General features: G+C 54.7%; 1 protein-coding gene across 7 annotated transcripts in view; it reads left to right on the top strand.

The window, feature by feature from the left end:
- GUCD1 (guanylyl cyclase domain containing 1) overlaps positions 1–13126 on the top strand; it is a 13611-nt gene extending 485 nt beyond the window's left edge. The window contains exons 1-6 of one of the 7 annotated variants that reach the window (XM_072803426.1): positions 105–352; positions 5040–5124; positions 5942–6107; positions 7667–7758; positions 9665–9906; positions 10609–13126. In XM_072803426.1, coding sequence (XP_072659527.1) covers positions 310–352; positions 5040–5124; positions 5942–6107; positions 7667–7758; positions 9665–9906; positions 10609–10700 — 720 coding nt within the window. In that variant the 5' untranslated portion in view covers positions 105–309 and the 3' untranslated portion in view covers positions 10701–13126. Of the gene's footprint in view, positions 1–104; positions 353–5039; positions 5125–5941; positions 6108–7666; positions 7759–9664; positions 9932–10605 lie in introns of those variants that run through there. The other 6 variants (XM_072803425.1, XM_072803428.1, XM_072803429.1 and 3 more) reach the window with 6 other exon arrangements.

Here is a 13126-nt window from a genome sequence, read left to right as displayed (position 1 = left end):
AGGCGTGATGGGGCCTGCGCGGCTGCGCCGGGCGTGGGGAAAGGGGCGGGGCCAGCAGAACCAGCGGAGGGGTGGGGCCTGGGGAGGGGCGGGGCCCCAGCCGGGGCCTGGAGGGGGCGGGGCTTGGGGCGGCCCCGCCGCCTCCTCCTCTTCTCCCCACCGAGCTGGCGGCGGCGGCGGCGGCGGCGGCTGTGGCTCTGGCTGCGGCGGCGGAGGAGGAACCTGACACGCACCAGCCTTGCTCCCGCCCGATTCGGAGCCGAAGCTGCAGCCGGGCCGGGGCCATGGGCGCCCCGCGCAGCCCGGGTCATGAGGACGGAGGCGGAGGCAGCGGGGCCACCGCTGGAGCCGGGTCAGTGTCTCCTCGAGGGCCCGGCCCTCGCCCGGGAACGACGGGGACCCGCCCTAGCACGGGCAGGGTCCGGCCGCGCGACCTTGGGTCGACCGCCGCCACGGGCCGGGCTGTAGAGCTTTGAGCGACACCTGGCCAGGTGTACATTCCCGCCTTGGCCGCTCACCCCCTGCCCGGGCCACTGGGGATTTCCTGATACTCCTAGGGCTGGAACCCCAGTCTGCCCAGAGAGCGGTCACAGTGGGAGGGTCCTGGGTGCGGGGCGAGGTCGGCACCTTCCCCAGAAGCCGAGAGTCCTGCTGGAGCCGCCTTAGGAGATCCCGCGGCCCCTCCAGGAACTAGGGGAGCTGAGGCCTAGGGCAGGAAACCGGCAGAGCACGGAGCAATGGATGTGCCCCTTACCCTGGCCTCCCAGACTCAGCATGTTGTCTCGACCGACCCTCTGGTTCCTTCTGCCCCTAGGTGGCCCGAGTTCCTCCGGGGCAGACATCAAGACTGACATTCAGTGCCTGTGGGCTTCAGTTTGCTTCTCTGAGTGGGGGAGGGGAAAAGCAATGATTCCTGCTCTCAGGGTTGATGAGAAAGTGCTAGTAAACTCTACAGTGGGGTGCCATCTCATGGGAGAGGTCAAGAGCTTGTGGGACCTGGCCCTAAGACATCAGGGACCTTGGTGTCACACCCAGGGAGAGGTCTCTTGTGAATGCAGCAGGGCATAAGTCTGATGCTCTCCTGGGATTTGCATCCCTACTCTTCCAATTATCTAACTGTGATCTTGGGCCAGACACTTGCCTTTTCTGAGTCCCAGTGGAGTAATGGCTCACATTCATAGGGAGCTTCCCATGAGCAGGCACTATGCTAAGTTGTTTACATGCAATTCCTCATTAATCCCCAAAAGTAAGTTACCGTTGTTACTTGCACTTTTTGCACATGAGCAGATAGAATAGAAAGGAATTAAGCGTTCAGGGTCTGCTTTTTTGGGCAACAGCTGCCACCTGAAGCCAGGCTAGGGCTACAGATAGACTCTACTTTCAGGTGGGACAGTATCTTGGCTCCAGGCATCAACATCTGGCAGTAGTTCTGGGCTTGGAAGGCCTTGCTTCCCCTTATCACCCCCTCACCCCCAGTAGTATATCTGGATCCCTGTGAGCTGACCTTCCCATGCCAAGACTGGGGATAGCCACCTGGGAGTCTTTAGCCTTGTGGGACCTTGGGATCCAGGGGTTTTAGGATCAGGGCAAGAAGAAGAGGGGCAGTGGAATTCACAAGAACTCTAGGGAACAGCTGTCCTGTGCCACATTTACAGCTGGGAATAGGAAAGGCACAAACAGAGTCAAAGCCTGGCCGTTAAGATGACCCAGCTAGCTGGTGCCAGAGCCCGGGCTGCAGAATAAGGGAGCCATGAACAGAGGGGCTATAGTCTGGAAGCCAGAGTAGGGGGAGATTGGGGGAGGGTGGGGCATTGCTGTGACAGGTAGGCCCAGGCATCTCAAGGGATAAGGTTTTTTTGGAAAAACACCTTCCATTCATCAGACATGTCTGAGTGCCTGCTCTGGCCCAAGGGCTGGGGGGAGACAGGTGCAACCCTGCCTGCCACTGAGATAGTCTTAGTCTGTCCGGTGGGGAAGGCAGACACGAACCCCTCAAATACTCCTATTGAAGGGCTCAGAGTGAGAAAGAGACCAGAGAATTTGGCTGTTCAGAGATGGGAGATAACATTCCAGACTAAGGGATCTGCAAGAGCAAAGGCTGGGGAGTTAACAGCCTGTGTAGAGAGAAGCAGTTATGGCCACAGTGAAGGGTTCTTGAAAAGAGATGCATTCCATCATTAGAGAATAACACCCTGCACAGAGCTTTCTCTCCACTCAGCCTATTGGGGGGAATTATTTTAGATTATGAATCTGGAGGGCAGGAGTCAGGACTTAGTCATCCTTAGTGTCCTTAAATTGTAGCATATGTTGAGTGTTTAATAAAGTTCATTTAAAAAAAATAGGTTCATTTCTTTTTTTTTTTTTTTTAGGTTCATTTCTTGTAACAAATATTTATTGCATTACTGCTAAGCATCAGATAGTAGGCATTGGAAATAACAGTGAACAGGATTAGCAAATTCTTTGTCTTCAGGAAGCTTGCAGTCTTCTGGGGAAAAAGAGTAGCTCTGTTTTGTTTTTTTTTCTCATTAATTTTGCCAAGTACTGTGAAGGAAACAAACAGGATGCTGGGAAGGGCGGCCTCCTCCCCCAAAAGCCGTAATCAGAAAAAGCCTCTCAGAGGGGAAATATTTGAAGGGGCAGCCTGGTAAGCCTGCCTCGAGAACTGCAGGGAAGAAAGTTCCAGAGACGGCTATACATGCAGAGGGGTAGAATGAAGCCTGATGGGTTTTCCAGGGTACCTGGAACTGGGTGAGTGAGGTGTAAGGGCCAAGGTGAGGCTAGTGGGGGCCCAGGTTGGGCAGGGCCCTGCAGGCCATGGAATGGGGTGACAACTTTCTTCTAAGAGCAATGGGAGACTGGGACTGGGATCCCTCTGGCTACTGTGTACAGAGGGGAAAGGAACTGGGCGTGGAATTTGGGACAGAGGATAGGCAGAAAATTCAGGCTGGACGGAGACCTCAGAACTGAATCCATGACACTGGAAGGAGACAGGTGTGGGAAGGCCTTGAATGATGGCCTGGTGCTTTTAGAGGCTTCTGGGGTCAAGGGAAGGAGGGAACAAAGCCCCAGCCCAGTTGGGCTCAGGGCGCCAGGGCCCTCTAGATGGAGGGCAGGGTTTACATCAGCACCTGCAGCACACTCACCCTGAGTGCGCATAGCACTCCATGGGCTGGCATTTGTGGTGGTCCATTTCATAGAAGAAGCAGGCACGGAGAGATGAAGTGCTTCTCCTCAAGTGACTCAGCTAGCAGGTGGCCTGTACTCACTCATGCCATCTTGCCATCCATAGGCCCTGTTGCAGGCCCTTGAAGGTGAGGAAGGGGGGGGGGGGGGCGGGAAGGCCAGTAAAAGGCAGTGAAGGAGGAGTCACAGGTCCCTGCCCCCTGGGAATGTTCAACAGCTCAGCAGGACACAGACAAGCTCAATGCAAGGGTCCTCTCCTGTGAGCCAAAGCATGAACTCTGGCCTCCCAGAGTGCAGATGAGGGAAAGGGCGTGGCCAGCCTGGGATCAGAGAAAGCACTGGAAGTGGTGGCCTCTGAACCAGGACTTGGAGGCTGGGGAGAGTTTAGACATAGAGAGTAGGAGCTAGGGACTCACTCCAGGCAAGCTTCCCAGACAAGACCAGCAGGTTGAAAGGCCAGGACAAACTGCAGGGCCCTTTTGGTTGCTGCATGCAGCGGGAGCCAGGGTTGGCATGGCGAGCCAGCCTCTGGGGCAGCTCTGCACAGGTGAGTTGTAGGTTCAAGAGAAACCCCGGAGACCTCCCAAGATGAGGAAACAGGGTGAGCTGGGGTTTCACATGCTTAATGAGTGTCATGAATGAGCAGTGAGTGGTCATTGCTGAGGGGAAGTCCCTCCCATTTCTTTAGACGCTGAACTTTATCCAGATTTGTGGGATCCCAGAGTAGGAGGTTCCAGGAGGCCACGTTCCAGCTGGCTCCCGCCTTAGCTCCTCAATGCATGCTGTTCCCCTCTGTCTTGCATTCCCTGATTCTCACTCTAAGGCACACCCCCACCTTTTCCCCAGTTCTAGCCTTCTGTTTTTCTCTTACTCTTGCTTGTTTTTGCTGACCACTAGGACAGGAATCTGTTTATGTCACTTAACCACCACATCTCTGGTTCACATGCCAGGTGCTAGGCTCTTGGGAAATATTTGTTGATTGACTGAATCAGACCAAAGTCCCCGACTTTAGAGATAGCCAGACTCAGTCTCTCAAGAGGAAGTCAGTTGCTCAGCCCACAGTCAGGCCGTGACAGAGCTAAGGCTAAAATGCCGAGGTCAGGACCTTTCTACTCCACACTGTTTGACGAGAACAGACTGAGAGGTTACCTAGGTTAGCATTGCACATACACAGATTACATGACAGTCTCCCTTCCTTCTAACCATGGACTTCACACTTGGGTGGCCCCGGAGTCTTTGGAGTTAGGCAGACCTCCAGGGGCCTCATGAAGTCAGACATGAATATCTGCTGAGCACTTCCCATGTGGCTGGTCCTGTGCCAGCCTCCTTGAAAGTCCAAAAAGAATGTTCTGAGAGAGAGGCCTGTGGGGCTGTGAGTGCATGTAGTTGGGGGACAGGTGCTAGGCAAGATGGAAGCAATGTCATGGAGAAGTGACATCCAAAGGCAGGAGTTAGGTCAAGTACCTTGGAAGTCAGGAGAGTTCATGCAGGGGGAAGAGGTGTGTAAAGGCTCTGGGGCATAAAGGATCACGGCAAGTGAAGGTTCTGCCTGCAGGTTGGCCTCCTGAGGATGAGGGGAGGTGAGAAGGCAGAGGCAGCCATGAAGGCATTGTCTTAAGAGACAGAGGAATCAACCCACTGGAGGATTTTGTTGTAAGGCTGACCCACTCTGACTGATGTTTGGGGGAGATTACTGCTATTGTAAGGAGAATGGATTGGGGCACCTGAAAGGCTGTTTTTTGGCCCCTGAACAACTCCTACAGGATCTGGGTAGGAGCCAATGACGGTGGCTTCAGTGGGGTGGCAGTGACAGCTGCAGTGCCAAGGGTCTGTGACCTCCCTGTGTTTCATTGCAGAAGACTTTGTGCAGCTGCCTGTGCCCATCATCCAGCAGCTCTACCACTGGGACTGCGGCCTGGCCTGCTCCAAGATGGTGCTGCGGTGAGTGGGCAGGCCTAGGCCCTCCCCATCCACACCATCTGCTCTAGCTGGAAAGAGAAATAGGGAGAGACCTGGGTGGGATTCATCATCCATATGGCTTTTCTTGGTTGGGGCTTAAAGGAGGTCCAGCTTCCAACCAGGCTTGGTCTTACCTGCAAAAACAAGCAAAGGGTGGAACGAGGCCTTCCAGGTGTCAGCTCTGGGGATAGCCAAGGAAGTCCCAGGTGTCTGGTCCACAGAATTTCCTCATCCCTGGGACATGGGACCTTCCAGTCTTGGCCTCCTGGAAGACTGTCACTAGAATGCCAACTGTTGAACTAAGGTTGTGGGAATATCACAGGAACCTTGACCGTCCAAGCAAAGAGCACCGTAGTCATCTCCTCTTAGGAGATTTTTAGGCAGCTGCCAGGAACGTCAGAGCAGCTTCTCCCTTACCTGTTTTATATCCCAGAATTCCAGGCAAAGTAGTGTTCAGCAAAAGAGTTCTGTGCCTAGAATTTAGAAAACCACTGATGTGGTCCAAACATCTCATCCTAAAGATGAAGCTAGTGAGGCCAGAGTCTGGCAACTTACCCTAAGTCACACAACCTTTTAAGAGATTCAAGAAGCAGAATCCTTGACTCAGGCCAACATGGTACCCCAGGCAGCCTCAGGTTGTGCCCAAGAAAGTAGGCAAGATACAGGATTTCATGACAAAGGATGGAGCCTTCTGGGGGAGCGGGAGCTCTGATAATGGTTGGGGGGCCTTGGGAGGAGGGTGACCCCAGCCAGCTTCCCCACATAAGCAAGCCAACCTCAGCAGCCCATCTCCCCACAGGTACCTGGGCCAGGTGGACGACAATGAGTTTGAGAGTGCCCTGCAGGAGCTGCGGCTAACCAGGAGCATCTGGACCATTGACCTGGCCTACCTGATGCGCCACTTTGGCGTGAGGCACCGCTTCTGCACACAGACCCTGGGTGTTGACAAGGGCTACAAGAACCAGGTGAGCGGCCAGCCACCAGGCTTTCACTCAGGTCCAGTAGTTACAAGGGGGTATGGTCAAGGCATTGACACCTGAGCATACACACAGATATGTAGGGACCAGGGAGCAGCAGCAGATACACTGTGTGCAGGACATTCGATCTGGTCAGACTAGGTGACGTTGGGCTGTAGCCTGCTCAGAGCATTTGAGCAGTGAGACTCCTGCTGCCTGCCTTCAAGAGTACTTGATGATGTGCAAGAGGAGCATCTCAGGCTGCTTTCCTGCATCCATCCCTCCTATGTCTCAGGTCCAGGGCCTCAGAGCATGTCACTCTGACCTCACCCTGCCACCACTTGCCCATTTTCTTCCTTGTCACAGGGACAGATGGCTCCAAGCTGGATAGTTGGTATTCTGGAGGAAAAACTAAATTTTTTTCTTTCTGAAAAAGAAAAAGACAGCCTCACTATTATACCAGTACACACCTCCTGTCCTCCTACCCTTACCCCCCAAGTCTTGCCTGCTGCAGAGATACATGTTGGCCCCAGCTCCAAAACTTGGCAGAGTAGAGTCTCTGTTGGCCTCATTGGCAAGAGGGTTGTCACATGGTGGCCAGCACCGGTCAACCTAAATTGCCTTTATACCTTCCAGGCTGGGGGAAGATAGCTGATGGATCTGGCTTAATCACTGTAGCTGCGAGACAGATAAAAGAGCCCAAGAGCAGGGTCTCTCCTGCCTCCCCCACAGGGGATCGGTCTAGCCCTCTTAAGTCCCCCACACTGAATAAAGTATGTTCCTGGACCTCACCTTGCTAAGGCAAGCAGTGGAAGAGCATCTGGATAGGCCCAGCCACCCCCTTTGCTCATTTACCACAGACTCCTGCTCATATCCACAGGGTACACAGCCCAGGGATGACTAGCCTTGCTGGGGGAGCTGACCTGAGCTCAGCTGCCTAGCCATCTCCTGAGCATCCTCCTCATTCCTCTGTGGTTCCGTGTGCTCTGGCCAGCCACCCTGCCAGCTCATGACACATGGAGCTTTCAGGACACCTAGGTGGCTTAGTGGCTGAGTGTCTACCTTCGGCCCTGGAGTTCTGGGATCAAGTCCCACATCAGGCTTCCTGCGAAGAGCCTGCTTCTCCCTCTGCCTGTGTCTCTGCCTTTTCTCTGTGTCTCTCATGAATAAATAAATAAAATCTTTAAAAAAAAAAAAAGACACATGGAGCCTTTTCTTTTTTTTTTTTTTTAAGATTTTATTTATTCATGAGAGACACAGAGAGGCAAAGACATAGGCAGATGGAGAAGCAGGCTCCCTGCAGGGAGCCTGAGGCGGTACTCAATCCCAGGACCCTGGGATCATGACCTGGGCCAAAGGCAGACACGCAACCACTGAGCCACCCAGGCGCCCCAACACATGCAGCTTTCTTTCTGTCCACGCATGCTGCATGGGCCATCTCCCCTAGCAGGCCAGGCTCCTCCCTTCTTTTCACCATCTTCACCTCCATCACATGGTCTTCACTTCATCCACATGGGGGGAGGGCAGCCAAGACAGGCAGTCCCTCCAGCCTGCCTTTCTCTCTTTAGTCCTTCTACAGGAAGCACTTTGACACAGAGGAGACCCGGGTGAACCAGTTGTTTGCACAAGCCAAGGCTTGCAAGGTGCTGGTGGAGAAATGGTGAGCACTGCCCCCTTTACTCTTTCTTGGGTGCCTGCTCAATCACATACTTGTCCTCAGGGAGGTCGCAGGATGGCGTACAGGAAAGGCTAGGAACTTTGGCAGTCAGACAGAACCAGGGTGTCCTACCCAGGTGGCCAAAGGCATGGACTTGCCCTCCTAAGCCTTACTGTTTCCATCCATAAAATGGGGACAAGTGGAACTACATGACCTCCTGTACACAAAACTGCAGCCTAAGATGGATCACAAGAAGAACCTGGAGGGACAGGTGGTGAGCAAGCCAGACTCCAGCCAGCCTTCAGACTGCTCACAGAATGGTAGTTCGAGACAGAACACAGGAACCCTTCTTGAAGGGGTGACAGCCTAAGGAACATGCTGGCAAAGCGATGGAAGGTGACAGAGGACAACCGCATGTGTTGGCTCTCTAGGGAGGCCTGGATCTCAGATCTCCCCACAGGCTGCTGTGACCTTCTGTGGGTCTCCCTGCTTCCATCTATAGATGAGGGCAGGATTTGAGCAGACCCTGGGAGTAACTTCCCCAGATGCTAATGACCTTCTCCAGGCTCAGGCAGGTTAGCTTAGATCCCTGCTAGGCTCCCCTAGACCACTCTTCTCAGGTCTCCCTCCTCTCCATAGATTTCCATTTGGATCGTTGACATAATGGTACCACACAATAAGTGGTTAGGAAAAAAACCGGGAAGAGTCTCCACATACCTGTCCACCACACGAGCACGTGCTAGGAGGAAAGGCAATAAATGTTCATTTAATGGCTTGTGCCACATGCTTGTCTTGTTGAGGGGGAAGCTGGTGCCGTCCCCTATTCCTCATGTGAATAAACTGAGGATGAGAAAAATAGCACGAGCTGCCCACGGTCCCCACTGGCCACTCGTCCGGGCTGTGAGCCAGACCTGGCACTCTGCACCCATTTACCCCATGAAGCATGGTGCTTTTCTTTCTAGCCCAGCCCCAGCTTTGTCTCTGCAGTGGAAATCCCGCACTCATACATACCATCGGGAACCCAGCCTGCTATTTCATTTCACAGACCAAATGGAAAGATGGCATGTTTCCCTAGGCTGAAGCAACCAAACCAACCTGCCACATGACTTGGCCGTGGGCTAGCGTTGGGCCAGGCCACGTAGTGCTAATGCTGCCACTCCTGAGGAGACTGCGGCAGGGGGAGGCCCCTAGCTTAGGGGACTACTACCTCACAGCCCCTCACCCATTCTGGATTCTTGGTTTGGATTTGCTGCCTTCTGGGGGCATTGAACGGGGCAGTGCCTCTAAGAGTCTGCCTCAGGGAGCAGCTGGTTCTGCTGAACTGGGGATCCCCTGGGAGGGCTGCTGGCCAGGCCCTTCCTGGACAACCCCTTCTGCTTTAGGAGCCTTAGAGAAAAAGAAAAGAAAAGAAAACTAGTCTTTTTCAGGGAAGCATGTGGTTTTGAAACTGACAAAGCCATGCTTAGCTCAAGTTTGGGGGAATACATTGGACCCACAGCTTCCAAGGTAAACTGCATGTGATTTAGGGTAAATGACTAAGAAGGGTGCTCAGCAAAAAAACAAAATTCACTGTCCAGGCCAGGAGGTGTGGTGCCGTGTGCCGCTTCAGCAGCCCATGACAGGGGCCCATCTGGAGTCGACTTCCTGCCACCCCTGGAAGGACCTGATGGGAGTGGCTTGTCCTTGAGCACCCTCGGAGCCCTCCCACCCTCACCCCGGCACTGGTCCCATGCTTAATCCTCCTCTGAGCCTGGGCCACGGTGACAAAGCAGGATATTCCCACCTGCAAGGAGCTCAGGAGGGAGGGAAGATGAGCCAGGTCCCCAAGCTTTGTGATCCGAGCAGGGGTCCGCTTGAGAGATGGGGGTTGGGGCCCAGCGGCACCAGCTGACCCTCCTCCCACCCACAGCACAGTGAGCGTGCAGGACATCCAGGAGCACCTGGCACAGGGCCACGTGGCCATCGTGCTGGTGAACTCTGGAGTACTGCACTGCGACCTTTGCTCCAGTCCTGTCAAGTACTGCTGCTTCGCCCCCAGCGGCCACCGCTGCTTCTGCCGCACCCCTGACTACCAGGGCCACTTCATCGTGCTGCGCGGCTACAACCGGGCCACAGGCTGCATCTTCTACAACAATCCAGCCTATGCCGACCGTGAGTGCCAGGCGGGCAGGGGACGGTAGGTGGGGCAGGCCGCATTCACCATCCCTGATTCCTTCTCATTCATCCTGGTGGCCAAGACTTCCCTCCCCGCCTTCTCCCCAAAGCCTCTGCTCCTCCTGGGCTCCTGTCTTCTGTGCTGCCCCTCTGCCCATGCCCAAATCAGCCGTAAACCTGAGGCCATCCCGGCCTCCACACACCAGGTCAGGCCACCTGTCCCTCCCATACCACCAGCCCTACACCACTGCGTGGGCCCCATCTCACTCTTATTCTGCGGGTGCCTCCCCCGGTCTCCTCACTCTAGCCCTGCCAGGACAGCCAGCAAGCATACCCGTCAGAAAGGAAAGTCTTCCCAGTTCCAGCTCTGCTCCAGGTGCAGCGAGGGCTCCCCACTGCCCTGGAGACTGGAAAGGACTGTCCTGACTCTAGCAGACTTACCCCATGTGTCCTCAAGCATATTTCTTTCCCTCTGGGTCTCACCTTCTCCATCTGCTAAACTGGGGAAGGGTCAGAGAATGAGCTCATGAAGGCTGAAATCGGCAAGGAAGGCTTCCTGTGGGTGAAAGATGAGTGGCAGAGGGTGGCCAGGCAGGTGGCAGGAGGTCAGACCTCCCCTAGCTCCCCTGGGTGCCAGTGAGGCAGGTATACTACTCCCCCCACCACCACTACCTCACTCTCCCTTCTTGCCCCCAGCAGGAATGTGCAGCACCAGCATCAGTAACTTCGAGGAAGCCAGAACCAGTTACGGCACAGATGAGGACATCCTCTTTGTCTACCTGGACAGCTGACAGCGGGAGCCTGGTGTGCCCAGGCCCTCGCACCCCACCCTGCCCCACCCTAGCCTGGCCAACTCAGGAGGCCTTGGCCCAGGCCCCGAGCTGCTGGGGCTTGGATGCAGAACTGCAGCCTTGGCCTGTGTGACAAAGCCCCAGGGAATTCTTGATGCTGGAGGCATGCCTGCTTTGTCTGCCAGCGTCACGTGTGTCATCTTGCCACTTACCCTACGCACCTGCTGGTTGGTGGAGGTGTCCCCAGAGCATCTGAGTAGAGCTTCCCCTAGGACCCCAAATCTGACTTGAACTGTGCCCAGGGGACTTCTAGCCCTGTGGGTGCCCTTGTTGCCTGCATACCAGATCCAGGGCACAGGAGAAGCTTGAGCTTGTCTCCCCACAGATCTGAGGGCTGAGCCCTGGAGATGCCACTTGTCAGGATGGTATCCACGTGTTTGGAGACCATGTAGCCAACTCTGGCCCCCAAGACTGTGGGCTGCTCCAGGCCTTGCTAGGAACTGCCTACCCCTAGAAGTGCTACAGACCTCCCTGGGCCCTTTGGTGGATGCCACCACTCCTTCCTGCCATAAGATGGGAACCCACCCAAGTTCCTCTGGCTGGTTGTGAGGCCTCTGGGCCCTGGAGATGGCTGGGCCTAAGGCCAGAAGGACCCTGGGCCCCGTACCCCTCACCCTCTAGGTACCATAGCACTGTAGAGTAGAGGGCCCTCAGGGGAGTAGACAGGGCCCTGACTCTTGCTAGCTGGCAGTGCTGAGTGTACAAGAATGCCTGACCCAGAAGGCCAGGCACAGCCACCTGTGTCCCAAAGATCCCCCCTAACCCATGAGGCCTCCTGACACTAGCATAAGCCCCAATAGTGGGGCACATTATCCGGGTGTGGGGAGCCCCAGGCCTCACAGGGCTGAGTGCTGGGGTGCTAGGGCCTGCTGTCCTGAGGCCATGATGGGAGATAGCCGTTGGCCTCCTACCCACCCTAATATTCATGCCAGGACCTTTTGCACAGAATGTTGAGGCTTTTCTGTCTTGACAGAGAAGAATAGTTTCTGCCCAGGATCACACAGCACTGCACATAGCATGGACTAGAGCTGTTTCCTACTTTTAAAATTGTTTTCTTTTCTTGGGGGGTGGGGGCTTGTTTGGTTTCTTTCAGAATTAAGTTTTTCCACTTGTGGGGAGTGAGAGTTACCCTCAAGTAAGACAATAATAGTGAGATTGCAGGTACTTCGGAACCACTGACATCTCTCTTCACAGAGCAGAGAAGCCAGCCCAAGTTCCCTTTCAAAGAGAAAGGGACTCACAGCTGGGGTAGCTGAGTGCCAGGGCCCCTCACCCTACCTTACAGACAAAATCTGGCCATCAGTCTGGGGAGAGTTTGTCCAGGACAGTGGTGGGGTTGGGTTTTGAATCCAGATCTCCGAAAAACAAAGGGAACTAGATCATTCCCAAAGGAGCCGAGGACACCCACCCCTCATGAGCTGTCTGGCAGAGGAGCAGGGCTGCCCCATCAGCCACACTGCCCCGTCCCCCTGTGTCTTGGTCTCTTGTTGGCCAAGGCACGATACAGTGGCAGCTGCTACCCCTCTGGACTCAAACAGGCTCAGCATCTTCTCCCAGCAGCCAGCTGGGACCTCCCCACCGTGGCTGGTCTGAGGGCCAGAGACCGGCTCTGCTGAAGAGGGACCGTCAGACCATCCAGCCTATTGCTCTTCAACACCAGATGCAGCCTTTGGCCCAGAGGGAGGCACTGTTAGCTGGTTAGCTAACAGGTTAGCCACCTTGGTGTCGGAGATTAGCAGTGTCTTCAGACTGGTCTTATCTCTTTTGCCTTAATGTTGGGTGGCCCGAGATCCCAGGGAGCTCTCCAGTTTCACACCCAGGAATACCACGTGTGGCGGCTGTGGGATTTGGACATCCTCAGGAAGGGTCTGGCTAAAATTATGGTTAGAATAGACGCATCAAGGAAAGCAATGAAGAAGTGACGCTTTGGATGACTGGTGGGGCTGTCATGAAGAGCAGCCTCCACAGAGGGTGGTCACAGCATCTGAGTCCCCGGGGCCAGCCACAAGTTAGAGGTCACCCTCTAGAAGATTAACAAGAAAGCTACCTGTGCCTGCAATAGTGCCGTCTGCCTGGGAGGGTCATGGGAATGGGATGCAAATGCAAACCTGTTCTTGCACATGTCATGAAAACAAGGCTGGAGAAAACCCAGGCTTCAGGAACTTCTGCACATGGCACATGGCACCCATGACCCCTGCCTGCATGGGGGGAGCCCAGCAAAGCCACACTGGACAGTTGGTTTTGTTCACTCCAGCCACACAGGGACAAAAGGGATCTTTTGCATTGCAGAAATTTTCTACATATATATTTTTTGTTTGTAATGAGCCATTCTCAATAAACATTATTCTCACTGCAGAATCATGGCA

This window comes from Canis lupus, chromosome 27 (assembly GCF_048164855.1).
Source record: "Canis lupus baileyi chromosome 27, mCanLup2.hap1, whole genome shotgun sequence".
Lineage (NCBI taxonomy): Eukaryota > Metazoa > Chordata > Mammalia > Carnivora > Canidae > Canis > Canis lupus.
Note: the sequence above shows the minus strand (reverse complement) of the source record. Positions and strands in the feature narration are given on the sequence as shown.